This window comes from Nasonia vitripennis, chromosome 3, assembly GCF_009193385.2.
Source record: "Nasonia vitripennis strain AsymCx chromosome 3, Nvit_psr_1.1, whole genome shotgun sequence".
Taxonomy (NCBI): Eukaryota; Metazoa; Arthropoda; class Insecta; order Hymenoptera; family Pteromalidae; genus Nasonia; species Nasonia vitripennis.
This window is the reverse complement of record NC_045759.1, coordinates 23,542,772-23,565,834: the sequence shown is the minus strand read 5'-3', so window position 1 is coordinate 23,565,834 and position 23,063 is coordinate 23,542,772. Positions and strand designations below refer to the sequence as shown.

At 48.7% G+C, this 23,063-nt stretch overlaps 1 protein-coding gene across 8 annotated transcripts in view; it reads left to right on the top strand.

Annotated features, from left to right (window-relative positions):
- LOC100120785 (homeobox protein 5) overlaps positions 1 to 23,063 on the top strand; it is a 168,334-nt gene that overhangs the window by 141,213 nt on the left and 4,058 nt on the right. For 7 of the 8 annotated variants that reach the window (XM_032598274.1, XM_016984407.3, XM_016984408.3 and 4 more), the window contains 6 exons: positions 18,078 to 18,278; positions 19,711 to 19,941; positions 20,025 to 20,244; positions 20,449 to 20,740; positions 21,103 to 21,321; positions 21,531 to 21,702. In XM_032598274.1, the coding sequence (XP_032454165.1) occupies positions 18,078 to 18,278; positions 19,711 to 19,941; positions 20,025 to 20,244; positions 20,449 to 20,740; positions 21,103 to 21,321; positions 21,531 to 21,702 (1,335 nt within the window). Of the gene's footprint in view, positions 1 to 10,672; positions 10,721 to 18,077; positions 18,279 to 19,710; positions 19,942 to 20,024; positions 20,245 to 20,448; positions 20,741 to 21,102; positions 21,322 to 21,530; positions 21,703 to 23,063 lie in introns of all 8 variants that reach the window. The other variant, XM_031927670.2, reaches the window with a different exon arrangement.

The window sequence follows — 23,063 nt, the reverse complement described above, 5'->3', positions numbered from 1 at the left end:
AATTAGGCTTGATTTACCCACACACACACGGGCACCGGTAAAAAAACTCTCGCTTCTCCAAAATTACGAAACCGGAGTAACAAACGTTTCGCGGTAGCGTAGCCGAAAAAAATCCACTTCCGAGAATTATAAAGCCCCAAAAGCAGCAACGACCCAATTGCACGGGTTCTCCTTATACGTATACGTGTATGTACACCCTAGGCCCGTTATCTTATCACCTGCGCAGCGACACACATGCACGCCCGGCACAGTGTCTCGGAGGGCAGATGCAGCCTTTCAGAGAAATCGGCCTCGCGGACGGCACTCGAAAGTCACTTTCTCACAGTCGCGCTAGCTCTGTTCGTCCTGTCCTCCTCGTCTGCTGCACGTATGTCTGGGTATGTGGAAGGGGGCACAGGGGAGTGATTAAGAGATTAGAACCAGCGCCGGTATATACATATACCGAGGCCTATGCCAGCAGCAGCAGCGAGAGATTACCGAAACTCGAGTAGATAGTATTGTGCGGTGCAGTGGAGTACGTCGTGGTTTTGTAATAAAATTTTACGGTTGATTACGCAAGAGCAGCCGTTTCTTTTTTATACAATCTCTCGCGTGAAGCTCGTTAGACGAATAAATCCTCGTGTGTGTGTGTGTGTGTGTGTGTGTAGGTATACCTCCCGCTGACGCTATTATACCATGTGTGTACGCGATGCATCGCGCGATTCTCTTCACACGTTGTAAAAGGTAAAAGTGTTGCCTGCTTCTCTCCCTCGCTCTCGAGTCCCTGCGGCTGCAGCCGCGGCCGTTTTGAGGTGGCCACCGCGGGAAATCCCCCTGCGTGCAGCGCTGTACATCTCCTCGACGAATCGATCGAGTTCCTCTCCCGCTACTATCGGGCTTTTAATCTGTTTATACCTGCGGCGAAAGTTTTCGCCCGAGGTGTGCGTTTCGAGAGCGCTCGTATGTGCTGCAGCTATAGAGCTGTCAGTGATTTTCGGGGGAATATATCGGTTTAACGGTACTTCCTTCCTCTCTTTTTTCCTTAATTGAGTGTCGAGATTCTCGCGGCTGATGGCGTTGCATATCGAGCCTTGGAATATTCATATCAAATATACGGGTCCGTTGTATACGTGTGAAAAGAGATCTTTCAATTAGAGAACAATCGGAGACCCCCCGCATCGATGATCATCAGCTTTATCATAATCGATAGTAGCGTTTTTCGAGGATTTTACAAGCGCGAAATGAGATTTCGAGGAATTCCTAATCAATCGACTGCAAGACGAAGACTACGATCTCGATTTCCCTTCGATTGGATTACACATCGGCGTGGGATGTAAATAGCCTTGCGGATAAAGGGGGAGACGCCGAAAACGTAGCGGAACTGCGGCTAACCCAATTCTGCCGCAGACGCTTCCGATTGTCTCTGCTCTCTCTCTCTGACGTCGGCGTCTTCCCTTTGTTTTTTTTCCTCCACCGCTGGAGTGTGATTGACTCGAATAATCGGCGGCGCCGAGATTGCGGATCTCCTGGAATATCGATTGTTTTCACTGGGTGAAAACCTTATCTGTCTAATGCATTTTTAAAATCTCCTACACTCGAGTCTCTCATGAATACAGAACGTATACGTCTTACATGGCATATAACAGCTTTTTCCGAATGACTCGAGGAACATTCTTCCATCTCAGCGCGCGAGATCGATTGTAACTTTCCCTTTCACCGAGTCATTCTCACTCTCGGAATGATTTCCGCGATGAATCACGGGGATCCATCATCCCTTTTTCGAAAATCCATCCTCCCGCGCACGAGTTCATACACACGGAACCTCTTTATAATACACTACACTACACCCTCGACTCTGCGAGGAAATCCAGTTCATTCAACAGGGGATGTCACTACAATAAAGCGCGGCGGATCTCGCAAGTTCATCGTTCGTTCGATGCGTGCCCAAACGAAGACATTGGCCGCTGAACAGCTGAAAATCCACTCGACACACTATATAGCCAGCCGAGAATTCACAAAGCCCATTGTCGAGGCCACTTCGTCTCGAGGGTAGCCAGCGTGTGTCCCGAGATCTTAAAAGCGCGTATGCAGCGCGAGGGCATAAGTTACACCTGGTAGCTCTTCAATAACGCATTAGTTCCCGCCGAGGAGTCGACAATAATACGGCGCCGGAGTTCGACTCGCTCGTTCTTTTTTCTTCTTCTTCTTCGTTTTTACGCGTTTTGGGAATACACTTCGGCACGGGCCGAAGAGTTTCGAGGACTGCAGTTGCTGGGAAAGTCGTGACTCCGGGTTTTACGAGAAGTATGCGACGGGTGCAGCCGTTTGATGTTTGATAACTTTATAGCACGTGTATATTTTATCGGGTGTGTGTGTGTGTGTGTGTGTGTGTAACGGTACGCGACTGATTCACATAATACACAAGCAAAGTTTACCGTTCCAATGGAAATCGCATTAAAGAGCCACAGGGCTGTAGCGCCGGTAACCGAACACCACTTAAATGTTTACCCCCGCGGGATAACGACGAGAGGGAGAGCGAGAAGAAAAGTATAGCTGCAGCTGGCCGCAAAACCACGCGAGGGCATGTCCCGACAAAAGCCTCTTGGAAAACACAAAAAATCACTCTCTCTCTCTCTCTCTCTCTCTCTCTCTCTCTCTCTCTCTCTCTCTCTCTCTCTCTCTCTCTCTCTGATAAAGCAGGGGTCCTAAAAAGAAGAAGACCGGGAGTGTGATGTAGAAGATTCCGTGGAAAAATACGTGAAATCGACGAGCCGAGTAGCATGAGAGAATAATTGGCGGCAGCGGAGAGTCTCCCTACGGGACTATTGTCATCCTCGCTCATTCACTCTCCATTCGATCCTCGTCGTGCAATATTCGGGACCCATGCCTCTCTCTCTCTCTCTCTCTCTCTCTCTCTCTCTCTCTCTCTCTCCGAGGCACATGTGTATACAGCAAGGCCGTTGTTCCCGGAACGTATCTTTTCAAGCGCGCATTTTTACCTCCCTTTGACTCGGCTCGGCTGAAAAGCTCCTATTTCTCAAGAGGGTCCACTCGAGAGAGCCTCGCTCTTTCCAAAATCACCGCTTCTTCGGGTGAGCGGGAGAGCACACACGGCGGAACGAATACATATACTCTGTGTGCGCGGGGTTCCTTTCTGGGTTGACTTCTCCGCTGTGGGGGTGTCGCACGTCTAGCCGGAATTTCGGTCCCATTAAAGCGTGTTTAATGGGACCGAGGGCTCATTGTGACCCACTGCTCTCTATGCTTTTTCTCGGATTATATTGTGCGCGGTTTAGCCGCTTATTTATGGGCCATACGATCCTCTTCAACCGAACGCCGCCGCGCGGTGTGATATTTTTCTTCGTCCCGATATTGTAAGCCCGAAGAGATACAGCACCGCCCGTCGCTCTGTGTATTAAATTAATGCAAAAATATACATTGCTTTAACCCGTGGCGAGAAGTTGCGGAGCAACTTGTGCTTTGAAGCAACAAAACGGAGTTTCAAACTCCGCTGGCGCGCATCTTATATTCGCTAGAGAGAGAGAGAGAGAGGGAGAGAGAGAGAGAGAGAGAGAGAGAGAGAGTAAAGCACAAAAGCCGCGAATTTCATGCTAATTAATCGTAAACTAAAAATTCCCTTTACCCGAGCGTGTAAAGCTGCCGTGCGGAGATCTCTTTTGTGCATTACGTATAAGCTGTCTACAGGCGCTTTAAATTTTCTCAAAAACGGTTTGCAACGCGCTGCTTCTACATCGGACCAAATCTGTTCGAAACTGCCGATAAGTATACCCCCAAGAATATCCTCGTATTGAATTTCTAATCAATCCAACGTCGCGCATCGAGAAACTCCTATCGCGAGAGCGAATCGGCGCATCCTCCCCCGCCCGTTTCGAGCAAAACAAAGAGTCGAGTATGAAGATCTGTTGCACAAAAGAGCGTCGCGCGATTTAATCAGCGATCGGCGCTTATTACACCTACCGTACGCGTGCGGCTATTAATAGACCGTCAGCACACACACACAAGCCAGAGCAAAGATGGATGGCGTGAGGTGGTTAATGACTTCCTGGAATGCGCGTGCGGCTGTGCTGTCTTTCCGGTGCCGATTACACGCGCGAAGATCGAGAACCGGTGCACGGGGGACACTCCTCTCGAAGACGACGACGAGTTTCTCGGGCTCAAAAACGAAGTGCGATACAGCTCGTGAAAAATTTATCGACGATCGTTAATTAGATATCCCCCGGAATAGACGTCGTAAAATCGAAGCAGGCCGTATAATAAAGTGTGAATCGCATTAGAGAGCTGTATCGTCGATTAACGACCGACTCACTTGCTCAGCTCCCTCCCGAAAAATCCAGTCGAATAGGAAAGGAAGAGAGCTTATCGTTGGCTCTTTCTCACGACGCGCGGGCTTAATTACGCCGGCCGCCGAAGGATTTTCCCCGCGCCGAGCACTTTAAGGTGGAGCCTCTCTCTCTCTCTCTCTCGAATTTAGGAGCGAGATTGTGCGGCTGCGGGAAATTTCATTTGTCGCGGGTTAGATAGCGCCGCCGCCGGAGAGTATAGTAGTCCGGGAAAATTTATTTCGAAGGGATTCTTCCGGGATTCTTGTGCGCCAGACTCGGCCGCAGCCCAGCTGATTAGGAATCCGGCTGGAGATTCAAATATGCACTCAGCTAATGAGTCCTCGCTACGACGACGCGAGGCTGGATATATTCTAATGGGGAACGGATGCGCGCGAGAAAAATTAATTCGTATTAGGGCTATCGGACTAGCAACTATCGGTATCTATAAATTACGTCCGGTGTAATCTCCACTGCGTAGAAGAAAAAAAAACTAGTTCCTGTGCGCTGCAAGTTCCCATTCATAAAATAAGAAGTTTTTGATTGATATAATAAAAATGCATCTGCCTTCTAAGAAATATACGAATCCCCGAGAGTGTAATTGCGCGCAACAGTCGTCATCATCGAAATATTACTCAGCAGTATAATAGTCGAAAGCAAGAATAAGCACAGCGTCTTCCCTCTTTTATCGGGAACCGCCGCACAGCACAATGTATGTCGTTCGTTAAAGAGCCGGCGCAAAATAGCCGCGTAAAAGGCGCAGCTCTCTCTCTCTCTCTCTCTCTCTCTCTCGGCGAGCTTTACGGCGAGTTTCCTGAAATTAAATTAGCCCTCATAAAGAGGCTAAATATGTCCGATGTAATTGAAAGACATTCCCGGCGCGAATTTCTCGGAACACTGTGCCGCGCTCGGCGGAGAAAAAAAATAAAAGCACACAGCGCCGCCAAGCGCGTCTATAAGGGTATTTAGTTTTGAAAAGCATCCTGTTATTAGGCTCGCAGCGCTGACTTTATAAAAGAAAAATTGAAACAGGCGACTGATTGACGTAATTACGGTAATCTCCATGAATATGTACATATAACACCGACAGGAGCGCTCGCGCGCGCGCTTTTCCGCGAATTTCCGTTGCCGCGAAAAAATTTCCCGCCGCCGCGATTCGGATCTTATCGGGGAATTACATCAGCCCGTGGAGAGGAAATCGTTATTCAGCGGCGCGCGCTACTTTTTGCCGCTGTATAACGTAATGAGTAGCAGCGGCAGCGAGAGAGTACATCACATCCGACATTTTTGCCCCCGAGTGTATATCAGCTCAGACACAGCAGCGCTTTTTCGTAATACACACCGGATGATTATACCGCGGAGTACATTCACTTAGCTAATGCACCGACAATTTGTCTCCTTTGTACAAGAAGAAATCGTCCATGCGATTTAATAAGCTTCATTACGCCTCTCGTACGTTCCGTAGCTCATTTTCCCTGCAAATTTTAATAACGCGAGTTCGCGAAAACAATAAAGCTCTCGCGAAACCCCTGACCTATGCACACACGCACACGGCCAATCTCGAGTTCAGCCGCCGACGAAAATAAAGAAAACAGCGCAGTGTAGAGCAGAGGAGAGAAAGGCGCGCGACAAAAAACGCGCAAAGATACAGAAGTCCCTGAACGTCGTCGCCCTTAAAAGGCTTCTCTCTCTCTCTCTCTCTCTCTCTCTCTCTCCGCGTGAGTTTACATCCGCGAGAGAGAGAGAGAGAAAAAAGGAAACTCTCTCACACATTTAATTAAAATCTCCCCGAGGTAATTCCGGCATTATATCGCCCGCCCCGACGTGCTCTCCGCTGCTGCTGCTTTTTCTCTCTCTCTCTCTCTCTCTCTCCTCCGCACATTTTTTTTCGCGCTTCCGGCATGCACAATCGCAACCATGCTGTGTTTTCTTGATTGAAGGGAGAGAGCTTTTTTCGCGCCCGCGCGGCAGCCGAGTCTAATTAATTTGGAATTCTAATGTAAGTGCCGCGTGGTGCAGCATCGAGTGATTGAAGTGTGTGAAGAGTCGGACTAAGCTGGCTGTAAATATTTATCGGCGAGACAGAGTGTAAAAGTGGAAAAGTTTTCCCAGTTGATTGTGCTCTTTTTACTCTACACACAGTACAGTGCCGCGGGGTAATCTTGCTTTTTGAGCCATCTTCTCGAGGAGGAGGAGAAGCGGGTCAATGTTTTAGAATAGAATAGAGGAGGACTTTTTTTTCTGCGTCCGCCTCATGCATGTGTGTGACCTAGAGCCCTTGGGCATAGCTCTCTCTATTGTATCGCGCGGCCTCGATCGATAATTCTCATCCTATATCTAACGGAGAATTTTCGCGGAGAGTAATACATTTTCGCGACTGTTAACGCGGTCGGCTCATCCCAGACGAAATAACCGAGCTTAATTCCAGCCGTTTACGCTTGCCCCCCCCCCCCCCGCAAAGGACACCGAAACTGCTGTTGGCGACTCTCCACTACGGCAGGCATATAACCCTGTTTGCGGGACAATAAGAAGGGCTATAGCGAATCGCCTCCTTGTCCGGCGAACTTGTGTCCCGTTTAGCTCGTTACGGCGAACTTCATCTGGGCCGCAGTAAACGCTGCGTTAAAAAATAAAAGTTTCTCGAGATTAGACGCATCTCTCGTGATCTCGAGAAAAACACTTGGTAAAATATCTAGAGAAGGAGGGTAGAGCGCCAAGGGGACTCTGTGCGCCCGTATTGGCAAAGTTTTTCCGGGCTTTTCTTTCGGGAGTTAACTCGACTGCACATGTGAGAGTCTCTCGATAGATGGACTGTAGTCCGCCGGGCTATCGGAGGAAAAACACTTTGGCCTCTCTGTCTCGAGTACCTCAGGAAGATAAATGGATGGTGAATTAACTCTATATACTCTTGCGAGTTTGGTTTTTCCGAGCTGTACGCAGGTATAAGTAGAACGAAATTGAAGCTGCTGTTTTGCCAAAAAAAAAACTGCCTTGTTGGGCAACTCCGCGTTTTTCATTCGCTTACGATGAAGCTGTTCCTCCAAAACTCCTAATATAGAAAAACTCGCGGCCTGCTCTCCTATCCTCGGAGTCTCGAGAAGTTGCCCAAGCACCCGTATTTACAATCTCACTCAGCTCTCGCACCTATTAAAGGCAAATAGGCTCGAATAGCGCCCGAGGCTCGCGTAACACGCCCGATCATCGGCCGATCATCTATATACTCTATATCTTCAACGCATACTCTCCTCTCCTTTACGCGGCGCTATACCGGCTCGTATATAAAAATCCCTCGTAAAGTCGCTCGCGCGCAGATGCGCGCAGATAAGTTTAGTGGCGCACAAATCTTCGCGTCGAGCGTACAGCGCGGCGGCCCTTATCGGGGGGCATATAAACTAGTGCGAGAGCACGAGGCTTATCAATTATCTATCGTATTTTATTGAAATTTACTACGCGCCCGTCTGGACTTCCTTCTTTGTTCCACTCGTCGGTGCAATCGGCTACTATATACCAGCGTGTCGAGAATTTTTAATTTCGCTGCAATCTTCCCCCTTTTATTATCATCCTTCGAGCCTTTCTTTGCAAAATCGTGCGCAGCGGCGCTAATTGCTGATCAAAGTCGAGCTTTCTCTCTCGCCCCTTCTCCCTCGGCGAGTTTTCCATAAGGTCGAGCAAAGCGCGCCGCTCTGCGGTCCACTCTCTCGATCAAACGATTTTCCGGCTCTTGAACGCAGACACAGACGTGCGCGCGGACGATTAAAAAGTAGAAAACGACGCGCGCGTATGTGTGTGTGTGTCTGCAGCGCTAGACGAGTATGAAAAAGCGCTTTGCCATCGCGAGAGATTTGTTTTTCGAAATATAGTAATCGATCGGAGTGTGCGTTATTTTTGTTTTCATGGATTCGACCATTTTTAATATTTGCGCATATTCTTAACCGAAAATCGTCCTCTTCTGGCGGTGATATTACAGGGAGAGAAGCTGGGCTTTTACGGCCCGGATTAGAAAGGACGGGAAATTGCATAAATTCATCGGACTCCGGGCTATAATTTCGAGTTTCGGGCTGCCGCGAGGTGAGAGAGGCGATTATATAGAGAGAGAGTATCGCAGAACGCGAACCGTTCGAATTTTACGGAAGCGTTTTATCCCCTCTCGCGAAATTCTCGCGTATTATACTCGAAAATCGGTAGCGAAGACCGAGCTGTGCTAAAAATACACAACGTCGAATGAGACTCGGTTCGAATTGAAGTTTACCCCGATAGCGAGAGAAACCGATATTGGCTGGCTATCGACTATTTTGTTTCGCCCGTACACAAAACCGTTCGTTTGTTTTCGTGGCTTAATTACTTCGAGGCTAGCTATACGTACAGCTCGAACAACAAGCGTTCTCGCGGCTAATTTGTGTTTTAAATCGAGCGGCTTTGTGATGAATCGCATTATTGAAATATCGTTGCGCAACCGCCAGCCCTCCGACCCAAATGACTCAATAATCCCATAGACGTCGAAGAAGAAGGAGAAGCCGCCGCCGCCGATGCTCATCGCGGCCTCTAATCCGAAATTAATCGACGGCAATGCAGCAGAAAAGCCAGCTCTCGAGTATACGAGAGAAAAAAAGAGAGGCTCATCTCGTGTGTGTGTGTGTGTGTGTGTGTGTGTGTGTGTGTGTGTGTGTGTGTGTGTGTGTATATATATATATATATATATATATATATATATATATATATATATATATATAAGTATACACGGGCGCGCACAGGGGCAGATTGAAAAAGCAATAAAAAGAAGAGCCCTTCATTGCCCCCCTCCCGCGCGGCAGCACTAAAAGAAAAGATCTCACTCTGGATTTCCTCCCATATCCTATCCGGCCATTCAGGTCGCCTCATTATCCAGCTCACTCTGCCCCCTCCTCTAACCCGTCAGTGAATTTATATGCGCGAACACGCGCACACTTCACGGACTCTTTATACGCATCTCGCGCGCACTTTCATCCTCGCGAGAGAGAGTCCATATAGCGCGCGCTTCATCTTCCTATTTCATTGTCTCCTTTATACACTACACTACTTGTACATACGCGTGAGGAGGTCTATCTGCTTATAGACGAGTTGGCTTTCTCTTTTATAAGGCTTTTTACGCTCGCGGGCTCTCTTTTTTTCTCGCATAATCCTCGCTTCGGCGCGCGTGATTATTCGGCCGAGAGCTGGTGCAAAGACGCATCGATGTATCGACGTAACCTACGTCGACGCGACGGGCGAAAGAAGGAAAGAGCCTCTCGTAATCAGTGCGCAGCGCCTCATCCCCCTTTAATCTCCCTCCTCAGGCTCCCGAGGCTGCTCTGCTCTCTCTGTGTATCGCGCGCGGCGCAGTGGTGCCATTGAAGCCTCCTCTCTACTCCGCACATATACACACATGGCGAGAGAGGAGGGGAAATCTGGAGAAACGGGAGATATGGCCGTGACCGTGCGGAATGCGAGGAATGTGGCCCGTCACGGCGCGCCGGCGCACGCGCGCAGCCTCTCCTCTCTCTCTCTCTCTCTCTCTCTCTCTCTCTCTCTCTCTCGTATCTTCCTCTTTTTCATCCGCTGCTGCCGCCGCCGCACGCTGATGCACATACGTGTACGTGTGTACATACGTCGTCTTTTCTATCGCCGCGCTCGCTCGCGCATTTTTTAGCGAGGCTGTTTCCTCCTCCCTTTGCGGCAGCGTTTTTCGAGGCTGAAATTTCAAAAGCGGCATGATCGAGTTCCGCCAGAAACAGCTCCGCGAGACTTCAGACGCAAGCTTTCGTCTGATGCGCGGCTTTCCCGACGTGAAATAATCAAGCGCGCATCGCGAAAAACAAGCTCTCGGCGCTGAGAGAGAGAGAGAGAGAGAGAGAGAGAGAGCATAATTCATCCCGATGTTCATCATGCGGCGAGATAGAGAGAGATGAAATGAAATTCTTCCCGTCTAGTCCGAGCTGGAATGAAAAATCTTTGGCCGAGAGAGAGAGAGAGAGAGAGAGAAAAAAAAGGGTATAGACGCGAGCTCGAGTGCATATGTGTGCGGAGATGGGAGTAGGGGGAGATAGGGGAGTAGAGATAGTGGAAGGAATTGCAGCTGCTGCTGCTGCAGCTCGGCGCAGACACACGGGGAATCGCGCACACATGGGCGGCGGTGAGGAAGCAAAAAAAAAATGAACTAGGCTGTTTTCGGCTCGGACGCTGGGATTTTAACGAATTTCCAGGGGTGCGAGTCATCGGTGATCGAGATTTCAGATACGCCCATACTTTTCATTTAGGCTATTCTTCTTAGTCTTAAGTTTCGAATAACTTATGTACAGGCCTCCGTCTAATCGCTCCTCTTTTTTTCTCTGTTACAGGTGAGTCCCATTACACGCTACCCGATCAAGCCGACTTCTCGCATGCACGTGAGTCCGAGAAACGAGAAAGTATATATAGAGAGCATAAAAAATTTGAAAAAAGCCATATATTCAGGCGGTCACCCGATCATCCACACCGCATAAACACCCCACATCCGTGGGATCGCTGCGAGAGCAGTGTAGCTGGCCCATCAGTGTAGGGTATACGATTAGGCAGGTGCATCGCGCGCGTATATACGTATATATATGGCCCTGTCTCTCCCATCTCTGCACCTTGCTCTCTCGCCGGCAAATCAATCACGGCTCGGCCGCGTCGCCACCTGCGCCCATATGTAGCCGGATCGCCGAACAAAAAGGATACGCGCGTGTGTGTGTAGGGGGGGCTCGGATGCAACGCACGTGCGCATGAATTATACAGCCAACGGCTGCTGCTGCTGCACTGATTTTCCTCTCCCTCTGTGTGGGAATGTTCGATTATATTTCTTTTTAAGGAGGATTATTCTTACATAAAATCACAAATTTCTCTCGTTACTGTCCGCGAGTCGAGAGGAATGTGTTTACGACGCTACGGATCAGCAGCGTTGAAAATTTTATGCGTTCCCGGCGCGGTTTGGTCGCGCGCGATTTTACGAGCGGGGGTGCAGGCATCGATAGGCTTGCGCTGTTTGCCTAAATTTCGCGGTCGCCTAAGTGCTCGCTGCCCTCCCCGACACGCCGCTTCGAATTTATGTCCGGCCAGTGTACTGTGCGGTCTCTGTTTATTTATATATTTTTTGATTCGCTTTAAAGCTGGCGTTCTTCGAGTAAAATAGAATCAGAGTAAAGCGCGCAATCTACCTCCTAGGGACGATAAATTTAACGCAAATTTTACGCCATTAGAATGGAGCGATAAAAAAAGCAACTTAAAGCACTGAGCGAATAATAAAAGCAGGGGAATAAGACACGCGAAATAAAGGGACGCGTTTACGAGACGACGCGTGACGCCGGAAGCTCCTCGGATTTATCCTTCGAGGCGTTGTATGCGGAGAGAGTCGCCGAGAGACTATATTATAGACGAAAGCTCAAATCGATACGAATTCTCAGCTGCGCAGCTCTTCTTCGGAGAAATAAGTCGCGAAATGCAATAATTTGAAAATCGCGCAGCAATTTTCAGCAAAAGCTTGGAATGACGATCGACAGCTGTATTTCGAGGAACAATCCGCGATTCCGAGAGGCCGAAGATAAGGCCGTCGGTATCCGGTTGCTCTATGACGCAGAGAGAAAACGAGAGGAATGCTCGCTTCCGAGAGAGAGAGAGAGAGAGAAAGAGTGGATCCCCCGTAGCGTAACTCGATGCCCGGTGTTTATACTCTCGGGTTGTTTGCGAACGCTGCTTCAGGAGAACGAGAGTAAGAGAGCGAAATAGAGATTGATGGCTTTTTTATTATGGCCGGGGATTTAATTTAGTCGCCAGCAGCAGCGGGAGAAAACGGTTTTCGTTTATTGGCAGTCGCTCTTTTCGCCAGATGCGCTACGCTGCTGAATTGATTGCGTTTGTTTTGCGCGATTCAACGGTTTATTTTAATACGTCTCACTCTCTACTGTATATCTCCGACTTAATTGACAGCCACGACGAGAGCTGGGGCTGTATCAATCGTTGTAAACCTCGAGCGCGCGTGATTACGAAGAACCCGGACGCGAGTAAAAAGAGAAAGTGAAGGAGGCGCTGCAGCTGCCGAAGAGAGCGACGACTCGCAGATTTGGAAACAGGTGTTCGCCGGTTAATCGGCTGTCGTTATATACGGACGATTTCGTGCGGAGATTTTCGCGCGCGAAAGTTATATACCTATAACGCCGGAGGTGCGCAACGATTGCATCGCCGCACTTTCGAAGACTCTCTCGCAAGAATATGCATTATTTATACCGGCCGTTCATTGAGCGTATGCAAATGAACGTCTATGCGATATTTAAACACGCGTCCAATGAGTCACCCACACAAGTTGAAGAAAGACACTAACGAAAGAATCGCATGTAACAGAGACCGCTTAGTTTGAATTGTAAATCCCGTCGCGTCGTCTGCAAAAATTCGAGGCTGGAAAAACGGCAGGAGAGAAACGAGCGATTAATCACACACACGTACGAGTCTTATCGCACTGTAGCAGCCCGCTCTCTGAAAACACTCGGAGCGCGCGCCCGCGAGCATCGAGATATTTCAATTATACACGAGCTGGACGGCAGCCGGACATCGCGGGGGTCGTAATTGCCGAGCCGCGAATCATAAGCCCCCATCCCAATGGAACCTGGACGCCTTGCATTCCGCGAATCGCGCGGTGCAATTAGCCGCATACGGATAGCCCGAATGTTTCGGGAGCTTGTATAATACGAGTCATGCGCGCGTCTCGCGATCGGAATATTAATGTCCGCAGAGGTGCGCTGCAGGGGATTCAGTTTTAGAAGGTTTTTAGAACCCGTTGGGTGTGTTGCAATAAGGGACGATTTGTCATAGGCGATTGGTCGAGACTCACACGGAATTAGTAGCTTTCGAACGGGTGTATTTTTAGGGGACCCGATTCGTCTTAATTAACGACGTGTAGGTTCGTCGCTTTCGATAATCTTGTGGAAAGCTCGCATAACTTATGTTTTGGATACGACGATCTAAATTCGGCGTCGACTATAACGAAGAATAAGTATCCGTCGAACGAAACCGGACAAATTTTTCCTCAATCAAGCGAGTCCACCCACTCGTCGTTGCAACTTCCGCGGACGATCCATTCACCCGTCCTCGTAGAGAAAAATTCCAGTTGGCGCGTGGGTCGAGGGAGAAAAATCCTCCGCATCGATTTAGTATAATTGCTGCACCGGCACAGCTATGCTAATTATACGGGTATATGATAAAACGGCCGGTTCCGTTTTATTTCCAACGTCCACAACGAGACTCGTTATCAACACGTGCCATTTCGCGGGGAATCTATTAATCTACCAAAATTATATCGAAAATTCGCACCGATGCGACTTTATTCGATGATTACACAGAGACGCAGTATAGGGCCGGATGTAGATAAATGAAACGTCTGATTTATGGTGCCGAGTGAATTTATCGCGTATATCGGGAGCTGCAGCCCTGGAATTTCGCCTCTTTTATCTGCAGTAAAACATCGATGCAAATATTTCGGCCTCCGAGATTTGCGCCTGTATACGTGTATACATGTATAGACAGCAATTTATTAGCGCGGTCGCGGCAATCTGTGCGTAAATGGGATAAAATGCAGGGGATAATTTATAATTGTTGGCGGCAAAAATCGCGGGCTCGATTTTAATTATCGACTCGCGCGCCCGGGGATCAATAACCCCGGTAATTACAGCCGACGACGCTTCCATTATTACACCCGCATGTATCCTCGCGTCAAAAGAATCGCCGCCGATGATAATTTTCAATATCCCAACCTCGTCGTCGTCTCGCCTCCTAAAGCCTCAATTAAGAAATACCCACGATATAACCCGATACAAGCGGTCCTGCCCCGAAAAGAGACGGAAAAGTACGCTTCGCGCGCGCGAAACGGTAAATTCCGGTTGTCAGGCGCTCATACGGCTCTCGCGGAAGAGCGAGAAAGAGCGCGAGAGAAAGAAAAGGTGTCCGTCCGTCCGTCCGCCCACGCAGAGCGAGCGAGCCCCGCGTGAATGCGTAATAAGCGAGAGGAGGAGGAGGAGATAGACGCGGGCGCTAGTCTGCATTTAGAAAGGTTCCGCAGCCGCGAGGGCATAAATATTCTGAGGAGCGCGCGCGCGCGGCTGCTGTTTCTTGCCCTTTCGGCGCGTGCGCGCAATGAAAATACATACGCACGCGAGCGAGATTACGCGATGACGATTATTTTCGGCTCATAGAGCCTGCCTAGTTCTCTCTCTCTCTCTCTCTCTCTCTCTCTCTCTCTCTCTCTCTCTCTCTCTCTCTCTCTCTCTCTCTCTCTCTCTCTCTCTCTCTCTCGATGCTGATGGGTAAATAAATTCAAAGTGCTCGCGCCGGCGGCGGCGGCTCTGTTTGTTGTTAACCCTTTTAGAGGAGCCGGAGATGCGGGATGCGCGCGATGACGCGAAGGTTATATTTATAGGCAGCCCGTCGGTGAGTGCAGTGGTGTATGTTATGAAGTGAACAGCTGGTGACAGTAGTTTTTTTCCCTGTTATGCTACTTCGTGTACTTCTATTATCGTAGTGACGTGTGTCTTTTTGGTAAAAGGACACGGCTCTCGACACACTCGGTGTTTGTACAGCAGCCGAGTATGAAACTTTCCAGCGGTCGCGAATAATTTTCTTTCGCCTTGGCGGATCGTTATTTTTTCAAAGGGGTATTCTTACAGCTCTACGATTCTCTTTTTATACACTGCTGGATTTGAATCTTTGGGATTCTATTCCCGCCCATCTCTTTATCTATATATTGAAATATTCCATTACGTCCGCACAGTATCGAATCGATCGGTCCATAAAAAATCCGCGACGTTCTATTATTCGCCACTTCTCGCCGTCATGATAAAACTTGATAGTCATATAACACTCATCGCATCAGCGATCTTTCCAGTTTCTGAACATCCTCTTTCGAGCTCTCAATCAAACTCATCGCTCGTCGGCCGTAAACCTCGTCGAAGCAAGACGTCCCGGGATAAATAAAATCGCGGGTACACGTCCGTCAACATCGATACAATACAGTCCAAAGGAAGAAAAAAAAACGAACTAGCTCTTATTATTGGCACGCGCGCACATAATAATAACGCAGCTCAGCTCTCGCGAGCTTATATTAAAAACTTCGCTTCAAAGGTCTATGGCTATACGCCTATCTACTAGACAGAGACATTCCTGTGACGTCGTGCGCGCGAGCATAAAGCGAAAAGGGCGAAATAAAAAAGGCGCGGCTGTGCAGTCAGTGAGAGTATATAGCGAAGATCGAAAGAGAGAGTTATTCGATCGAAAGTCTCAGCAGAAAGCGGGCGCGCGACGTGCGGCTTTGTGACGCGATATCCCACCCCCGGCGCAACGTCTTCTTTTTGTCTGCCTGTGTGTGTGTATATATATATATACACAGACAATGTGCAGTGTGCGCCTCTGCAGTGCATCAGCGGTGAAAGAGGATGTCGCTCGAAAAAAGAGGAGTGAAGAGGGAGGCGCAAGAGATAGAGAGACGCGACAAGCTGCCGGGAATCACGCGAGAGCTATATAGATTTTCTTCTTCCGCCGCGGCTTTCGGAAATCGTTCCCTTTTTTTACTTACACTCCGGACTTTTAATTACGATCCCCCATACATACACCTACATTCCTGATGATTAATATCCGCGATACAAAAAGCGTCAACGCCGTAGCGCAATCAGAGCCGGAATTGATAAAAAGAGAGAGAGAGAGGGAGACAACCCTCGTATTCTCAATTTCCTGCGTCTCTCTCTCTCTCTCTCTCTCTCTCTCTCTCTCTCTATGCATACTGTACTCCCTCTCTCGAAGCCGCGAGAAAAACTCATAAAACAAAACGTCAAGGCGACGACGATTCGCGCCGGGCGATGATGACTGCTTTGTCTCCCTTTCTCTCTCTAGTGTATATATATACATATATCTCGTGACTGGGATCGGCTGCTGCTGCTGCGCCCGAGGCTCGTTTCTCTCTCTCTCTCTCTTTTCGCATGTGAAAAACGTCGTCGTTGACGCCCTCTTGGCTATGCATTTTTCTCGGCTTTTCTGCGCCGCCATCGCCACTTCGCTCGCGATGTCTTATTGTTTCGCGAGTCGGGAATTTTTATGAGTAGACACGATTTGATTTTTCAAACACTCGCTGCTGCACTCCTTCGCGCTTTATATTCCGGAATAGAAAATAACAACGCGATAACAGCACAGTTGACACCGAAATTATATTCGCCGAGCTCGAGTTACGTATACGTGTGCTACTCGTCGGCGGGCGGATGTGAATTTAATTTTCCCGCCAGCTAACAACGCTCTCGATTTGTGTTGTAAAATGTTGGACTTTCTCTGATATTCGGTAAAAAAAGAAGCAGGTGAACGAAGCTGACAGACAGACAAAGAATACAAGCGAGAACGGCCTATCCCTCGACTCGACACGCGATATCCATTGCGGTCAAGTCGTCGCAGCCGGACGTCCGAAACAGCGGCGAACTCGACACCGTCGCGTAAAACATTATACGTTTCCCGCGGCGGTGTCAGCGCCGGTAACAGTATATATTATACACAGCGCAGTAGAGAGAAGACGCGCGTGTACCGTATGATTTCGCGTAATCGAGGCCGAATCGCCCCGGGAGATTCATCGATGCCGGAAGCTTTATACGCCGCATTGTTATTCAAAATACAGCTGATTCGCCGACGTATAGCGGACTGTCGTCCGACGCGTCGCTTGGTATTCGTCATCGTCGCTGTAATGCACCGAAGCGGTTTTTCTACGGACGTGATTTCAAAGCTCGAGAGTAGCTTCATACTGTCCAACTTTTGAAACGATCGCCGCTTGATCGTAAAGTGTAAAATTATCTCTCGCATTAATGCTCGTATGCGTGCGGCGCAACGAGTGACCCAGATATGCACGAATTTGTGTTTTGAATTGCCGATATCGCCGGGCGATAAGAGCTTCCGAATATAAATCGGCCCTTTTCTCATTCCTACCCGCTGCGCGATCGTATCTCCTCTATTATACGCTTATGTGAAAAAAGTAATAACCGAATCATCCGGAGATTACACACTCCGACGAAACTTCGTGTTTCTATAGTTTTCGCGTACATATAGACAAAACTGAGCTTTAATGCGCCGCCGTCACGAACCGCTATTTTTGCGCGAATCGAAGCTCGCGCCGCTGCGCCACTGCTCCAAAATAGTGAGCTTCCGACAGGTATATGATACTTTGCTCTTTGTTCTATTTTTTGTATATGCGAATATATAAAACTTTGTAATCGAGTATGCGCTTCGTAAAAACTTCTCCCATAAGAAAATATCTCCTACTTCGCGCGTTATTACTCCAATATAACTAAGTCCCAATGCAGCCGGTATAAATATATCAGAGCTAATTAAACTGACCGATATGTATATACATACTTTCTCCGCGCAAATCGCAAATAAGCTCAGCTCCTCCCGGTTCGGATGGGAATTCCTACGAGAGAGCTGCGCAACTCGCTTAATTAAGACACTCATTACCCGCGGACGCAAAACATCCGATCCGAGTCGCCGAAGTGCTGTTGCACCTGACGTCGGCGGTTTCCCTTTGATCTCCCGTGTGTCTAGGCTCAATTAATTGATTAGACTCGAGTACCGGCGAGTATATAGGCTCTTGACCCTCTCCTATATGTATGTGCAGCGCCCAAAATAGCGTCGCGCGTCCGATTTGTTTTTCGATGGCTAATTCGCATCAGAGAGAAGGAAATCAAACTAACGGGTTAACCCTTTGATTCGCAGGCCGAGGAACTGAACACCATCGTCGGCAATGCTTTTCGCATGGCGTACGTGGCGCAGCTGCAGCGCCAGCCGATGCTCCAAGATGTGATTAGCTCCAAGTCCGGCTCGCACTTTCGCAAGGACAGCAAACTGCAGCAGCAACAGCCGCAGCCACAGCAGCAGCAGCAGCAGCAGCAGGAGACTCGAGGCGGCGCCGTCTGGGTGAGTTTTTTCGCTTAAGTTGTGAAATTCATTTACCGACGATCGACACCCGAAGCGAAAGACTCTTACGTATGTAACAGCTGGAATTTGAAAGAGAAAGAGAAAAAGTAACGGAGTTTCCATACCGCTTGATCATAACAATGGGCACATATATGAGAGCCTCACGTAATGAGGCAACTTTACGCCTTTTTACACACGAATCAATCGCCGCTCATTTGCATATTTGCATAACGGAATTCCTCGATACCCTCGTACACACTGGCAGAATTTCTTCGGAACACGCGATACACATTCATCTAAAGAGAGAAAAGTCATGCATGTAAATTCATACACAGGGCCCCTTATAAAACTTCGCGCAGCGCGACGCGCGTTGCATAACCCGCTCGCTGCAGCAGCTGCAGCTTTGTATGCAGCGCGCCGGCGTTAACTTTTGCCCGCGCGAACTAATTATAGATTCACTCTCTATGCGCATATACACGTCCATTCACGAACGCCCTTTTCAATCGCGGGCCGAACGCTAATTTTTCACGACTGCGCAGTCAAAGGAACCGTTATACATCAGCAGGAATGCTTATTTGCGTATATTTTGATTACGCGTGCGCGTATATGTATACGCGTCTTAGAGAAGCGTTTGCGTGCAGTATACCGAATAAAAGAAGAGGAGCTCGACGCGAGTAAAGCGAAACGACGTGTTCCGCACGACGAGGCGCATCGGAGTTCTCAAAGAAAGTGAGTGTCAGTAGGGTCTATTGTGTGTCGGGAGTCCGAAGCTCCTTTTCCTGTCGCGCGCTCTGCACACACACGCGCAATTGTTTGCGCGAAAAACGTCGGCGCTTCCGGAGAAGACACCGAGAGGCAGAGCGTTTACTTAGCGCTGCAGCTCGTGATTGTTGTGTAATTGCGCGCGCGCGGGGGAGTGTGAACGTCCCGCTGCACGGACGCTTTATTAATATGCAATTTGCGAGCTTTCCATTTCGCCGGCTGCACGCGAGCCTTATGATATTCTTCTTCCTCTCTCTCTCTCCCTGCGGCCCGTCTTTTGACGTCCCTTCCTTTGTCGACTCGGCGTGTATTGTTTGCGCTGCAGAGAAGCCCGCGTGTAATGCTATATTACAGCGCGGTCTGGAGTGTGGCATAACGCGATTTACGATGTGTGCATGGACAAATAATTTTGCGCCTCTCTCGCGTTATCCGCTGCTTTTCGATGTGCGCAGAATCCGATCAATCCATTAGACGCGAACCAATCGTTGACTAAACTAATCAGCGCGATCTCTCGCCGCCGGAGGGTATAACCGGGAAATTCACCGACGGCTTCGTCGACCATAACCGAGTCACGAGAGAGTGAGCTGTATAGCACACGTGCGTCGGTCGTATGGTCGAGCCGATGACCCAGATCGAACGAAAGAATTCAATCGTCTTTCTCGACTTTCAGAACAAGTCTCTGGTCGGCGGCGACACGGCTCATAACAACAATAACAACAACAGCAGTAGCAACAACAACAACAACAACAACAACAATAACAACAAGGCCGCAGTGGGGAGTAGCAGTAGCGGCAGCTGCAGCGACGACGCCAGCAGTACGAGCAGCAGCCCCACAGCCGACGACATGAACCTCCAGCTCGGCAGCGCCGGCTCACCCACGCTTCGGCTGTCCAGCGTCAAGGTAGGACTAAGAAAAATACAAAAATATAAAGTTCTTTATAATAAAGAGCGAAATAAAAAAATCACGTCATTCCCTTTTTGCAGACGCCGAACACGATCCCGGGTCTGCGGCCGTCGCACAACTTCGGCAACGTGCTCTCGTCCCTGCACAGTGGCAGCGAGGACGGCTGCGGGACGAACAAGAGCATATCGCAGCAAAGCACGCCCAGCAGCGACGAGAGTAACTCGCCCACGGAGCTCAACTCGTACAAGCGGCTCGCGGACAAGCCGCCACTCATCAAGCGACTCGCCATGGGACTCACCGGTAAGTCGACTTTAAACCTGCGCCGCGCTCTAATTTCTCCGCAAACTCTATTCTCATCGGACTACGATATGCACAAAGCAGGAGGAGCTTTTATCGTGGAAATTGAGTGTTCGAAGAAAATCACACGCGTCGATTCCCCTCTCGCTCGAAAGCAAACTCGTCACGCTCATCGCGCACGTGTGTTTATGTGTCTGTGTTTTGCAGGAGGCCGTGACGTGTTGGGCCTGAACGGCGAGGACGACAGCTGTCCGCTGGTTAGCGGTGGCAGTACTCCGACCTCGCCTACGACGACGAGGCCGCACTCGGGCGGCTATATCAACGAGGCCATCATCGAGTCCGATACCAACAGCAGCACCACCACGACATCCAGGTCGTCGACGCAGCAACAGCTGCAGCAGCAGCAGCACAATAGCAAGACACTGCCCGCCACCGAGAACCTCGACAATACCATCAATTCCTCCATCAACGCCAAGAATTTCAATATCGAGAATAACAGGTTCGACCTCACTCTCTGTATTATATACTCGCGCGCTAGTAGTTTTTATCCGCCCGAGGGAGGGAGAGAAGAATGTGTATAGGTGTATACGCGTCTTTTGTCGTGAATCCGATTTGTATTTTACATTCTCCCCGCGGCGGTAGCGAGCAATTTTTCATCGAAACCCCTTTTCAATAAAATACTACACCTCCTCTCTTTTGCCTCCCAAAAAAAAGAGAAAGAGAAAATGAAACTAGAGCAGCAAAAGAGCCGGTTGCTGCCGCAGTCCAGCGATTATTTCCAAACGAGCAGCCGCGGTCGCTCGTATTTCGCGAACGCAGCTCGCAGAGCTGCAGCATTTAATTGAAATCGATTTCCCACAGGCTAGCGCAAAACTCGCTGAACGGCGCAACGGAAGCGGACTTCAAATCGAAGCGAAGGTCGCAGATCAGCACGTCGAGCAGCTCGGTACCAGCGGACGGCAGTATGCTCGGCTCGACGCCCACGCCGCCGCCGCTTCCGGAACGAACCGACAGTCTGAACAATCGCAGCGAGGAAGGCGAGCTCAGGCGAGCGCCTTGGTTCCAAGCCGGCATACCGAGGTACGTACTGCTCCGCTTGTATCGGTCGCATAGAGACGAGCGTTTACTATAAGAGATGAAAAAAAGTGTAACGACGCTACAGTTGTACGAGCAGCGCAACTCATTACCGCGGAGAATTGCCTCTCGAGTGTACTTATACCCACTCATCCATCCTCTCTCGCAGCTGTGTATTTACACGCCGCAGCTCTCACATGTCTGTATTTTTGTAGGGAGATAACGCTTGAGGTGCTGAGCCAGGAGCCCGAAGGCGCGTTCATGGTACGCGAGAGCACGAGCAAGCCAGGATGCTACGCCCTGTCGCTGCGCGTGCCGCGCGAGTTCCAGCCCAGCGGCATCGCCCATTATCTCATCATGCGCACGAACAAGGGATACAAAATTAAGGTGGGTTGGCCACAGCAGCACTGTGCGCCCGATTTAATTTACCGCCGCGGCTTTTTGCGACGAAAATTTCGTCACAGAGGAGGACCGTTCGCTGGTCTGCGTACTAAATGCTGAGCTGAATGACGAGTCGCGATTGTGTATTGCACTTTGAAATACTTAAGAAAGTATTTTAAAAATAAAAGGTGCGGATCCTTTGATTTGTATAGTAAAATAAAATTGATTTAATAGTAAAGCATTTAAAATTGGCGACAACACGTTAGTTGTTTTTCCGAGTGACATCATCGTGCTACTTCGTTCAGTCTTATGTTCTCCTAATACTGTATGCGAGCGCAAAATACGCCAAATATTGTTATTTACATTTTTTTAAATAAATAAACTAAATTAGTATTGACTAGAGATTCCCCAGCTGCACCTAAAACAAAAAAAAAATTATTATTTCATTAACAATTCAAAGATAGCATGTATTTTAAGAACGTTATTCTTTGTAGTATTCCGTCAGCATTCCGTTAACAGTTCAAAAATGCAATCAAAGTCAAAAGGAGCATTATTATGAAGAACTTGCGTATTCTATGTAGTATTCTATGTAGTATTTCCTCCGATTACTTAATAGGAAAGGTGGTTACTATTTTTGGGCCATCTTTCATTTTGCGTATAACCATACGCGCGCCTCTACATTTACGTATTCCTTTAAATGTCGGGCTTATGCTTGCGCCAGTTACAAAGTCCACATCTTCTATTTCGAAAACCTTGTCTGATCCCAGAGCAATGGTTTCATCATTTTGAATTCGAATAAGTTCATCATCAAATTTCACCCAAAGTTCGTGTATAGCCCGATTCGCGGTGAGTTTGTCAATGTAGGCGCTGACATGGCGACGTGAATTTGTTATAGTCTTTAGTTTCTCATAATTTTTTACGTGCTTCTTGTATGTATGTCCTTTATGCTCGCCGCCTTCATGCGCTCCCACATAGTCATAAGGTACGGAAGTTGAAGTTCCGTTTGGTCCTGACATATCTTACTATAAAAATTTCTGTATCTTACTATAAAAGCAAAATATTCTGATTCTTGTTCGCGCAGGCCAGTGGCGAAAATTTCTGCACCTTACTATATTAGCAAAATATTCTGATTCATGTTCGCGCGAGCCAGTGGCGAAAATTTCTGTATCTTACTATAAAAGCAGAATATTCTGATTCTCGTTCGCGCAAGCCAGTGGCGAAAATTTCTGCAGCTTCCTATATTAGCAAAATATTCTGATTCTCGCTCGCGTGAGCCAGTGGCGAAAATTTCTGCACCTTACCTATATTAGCAAAATATTCTGATTCTCGCTCGCGGGAGCCAGTGGCAAAAATCGCCGAGCGCGCAA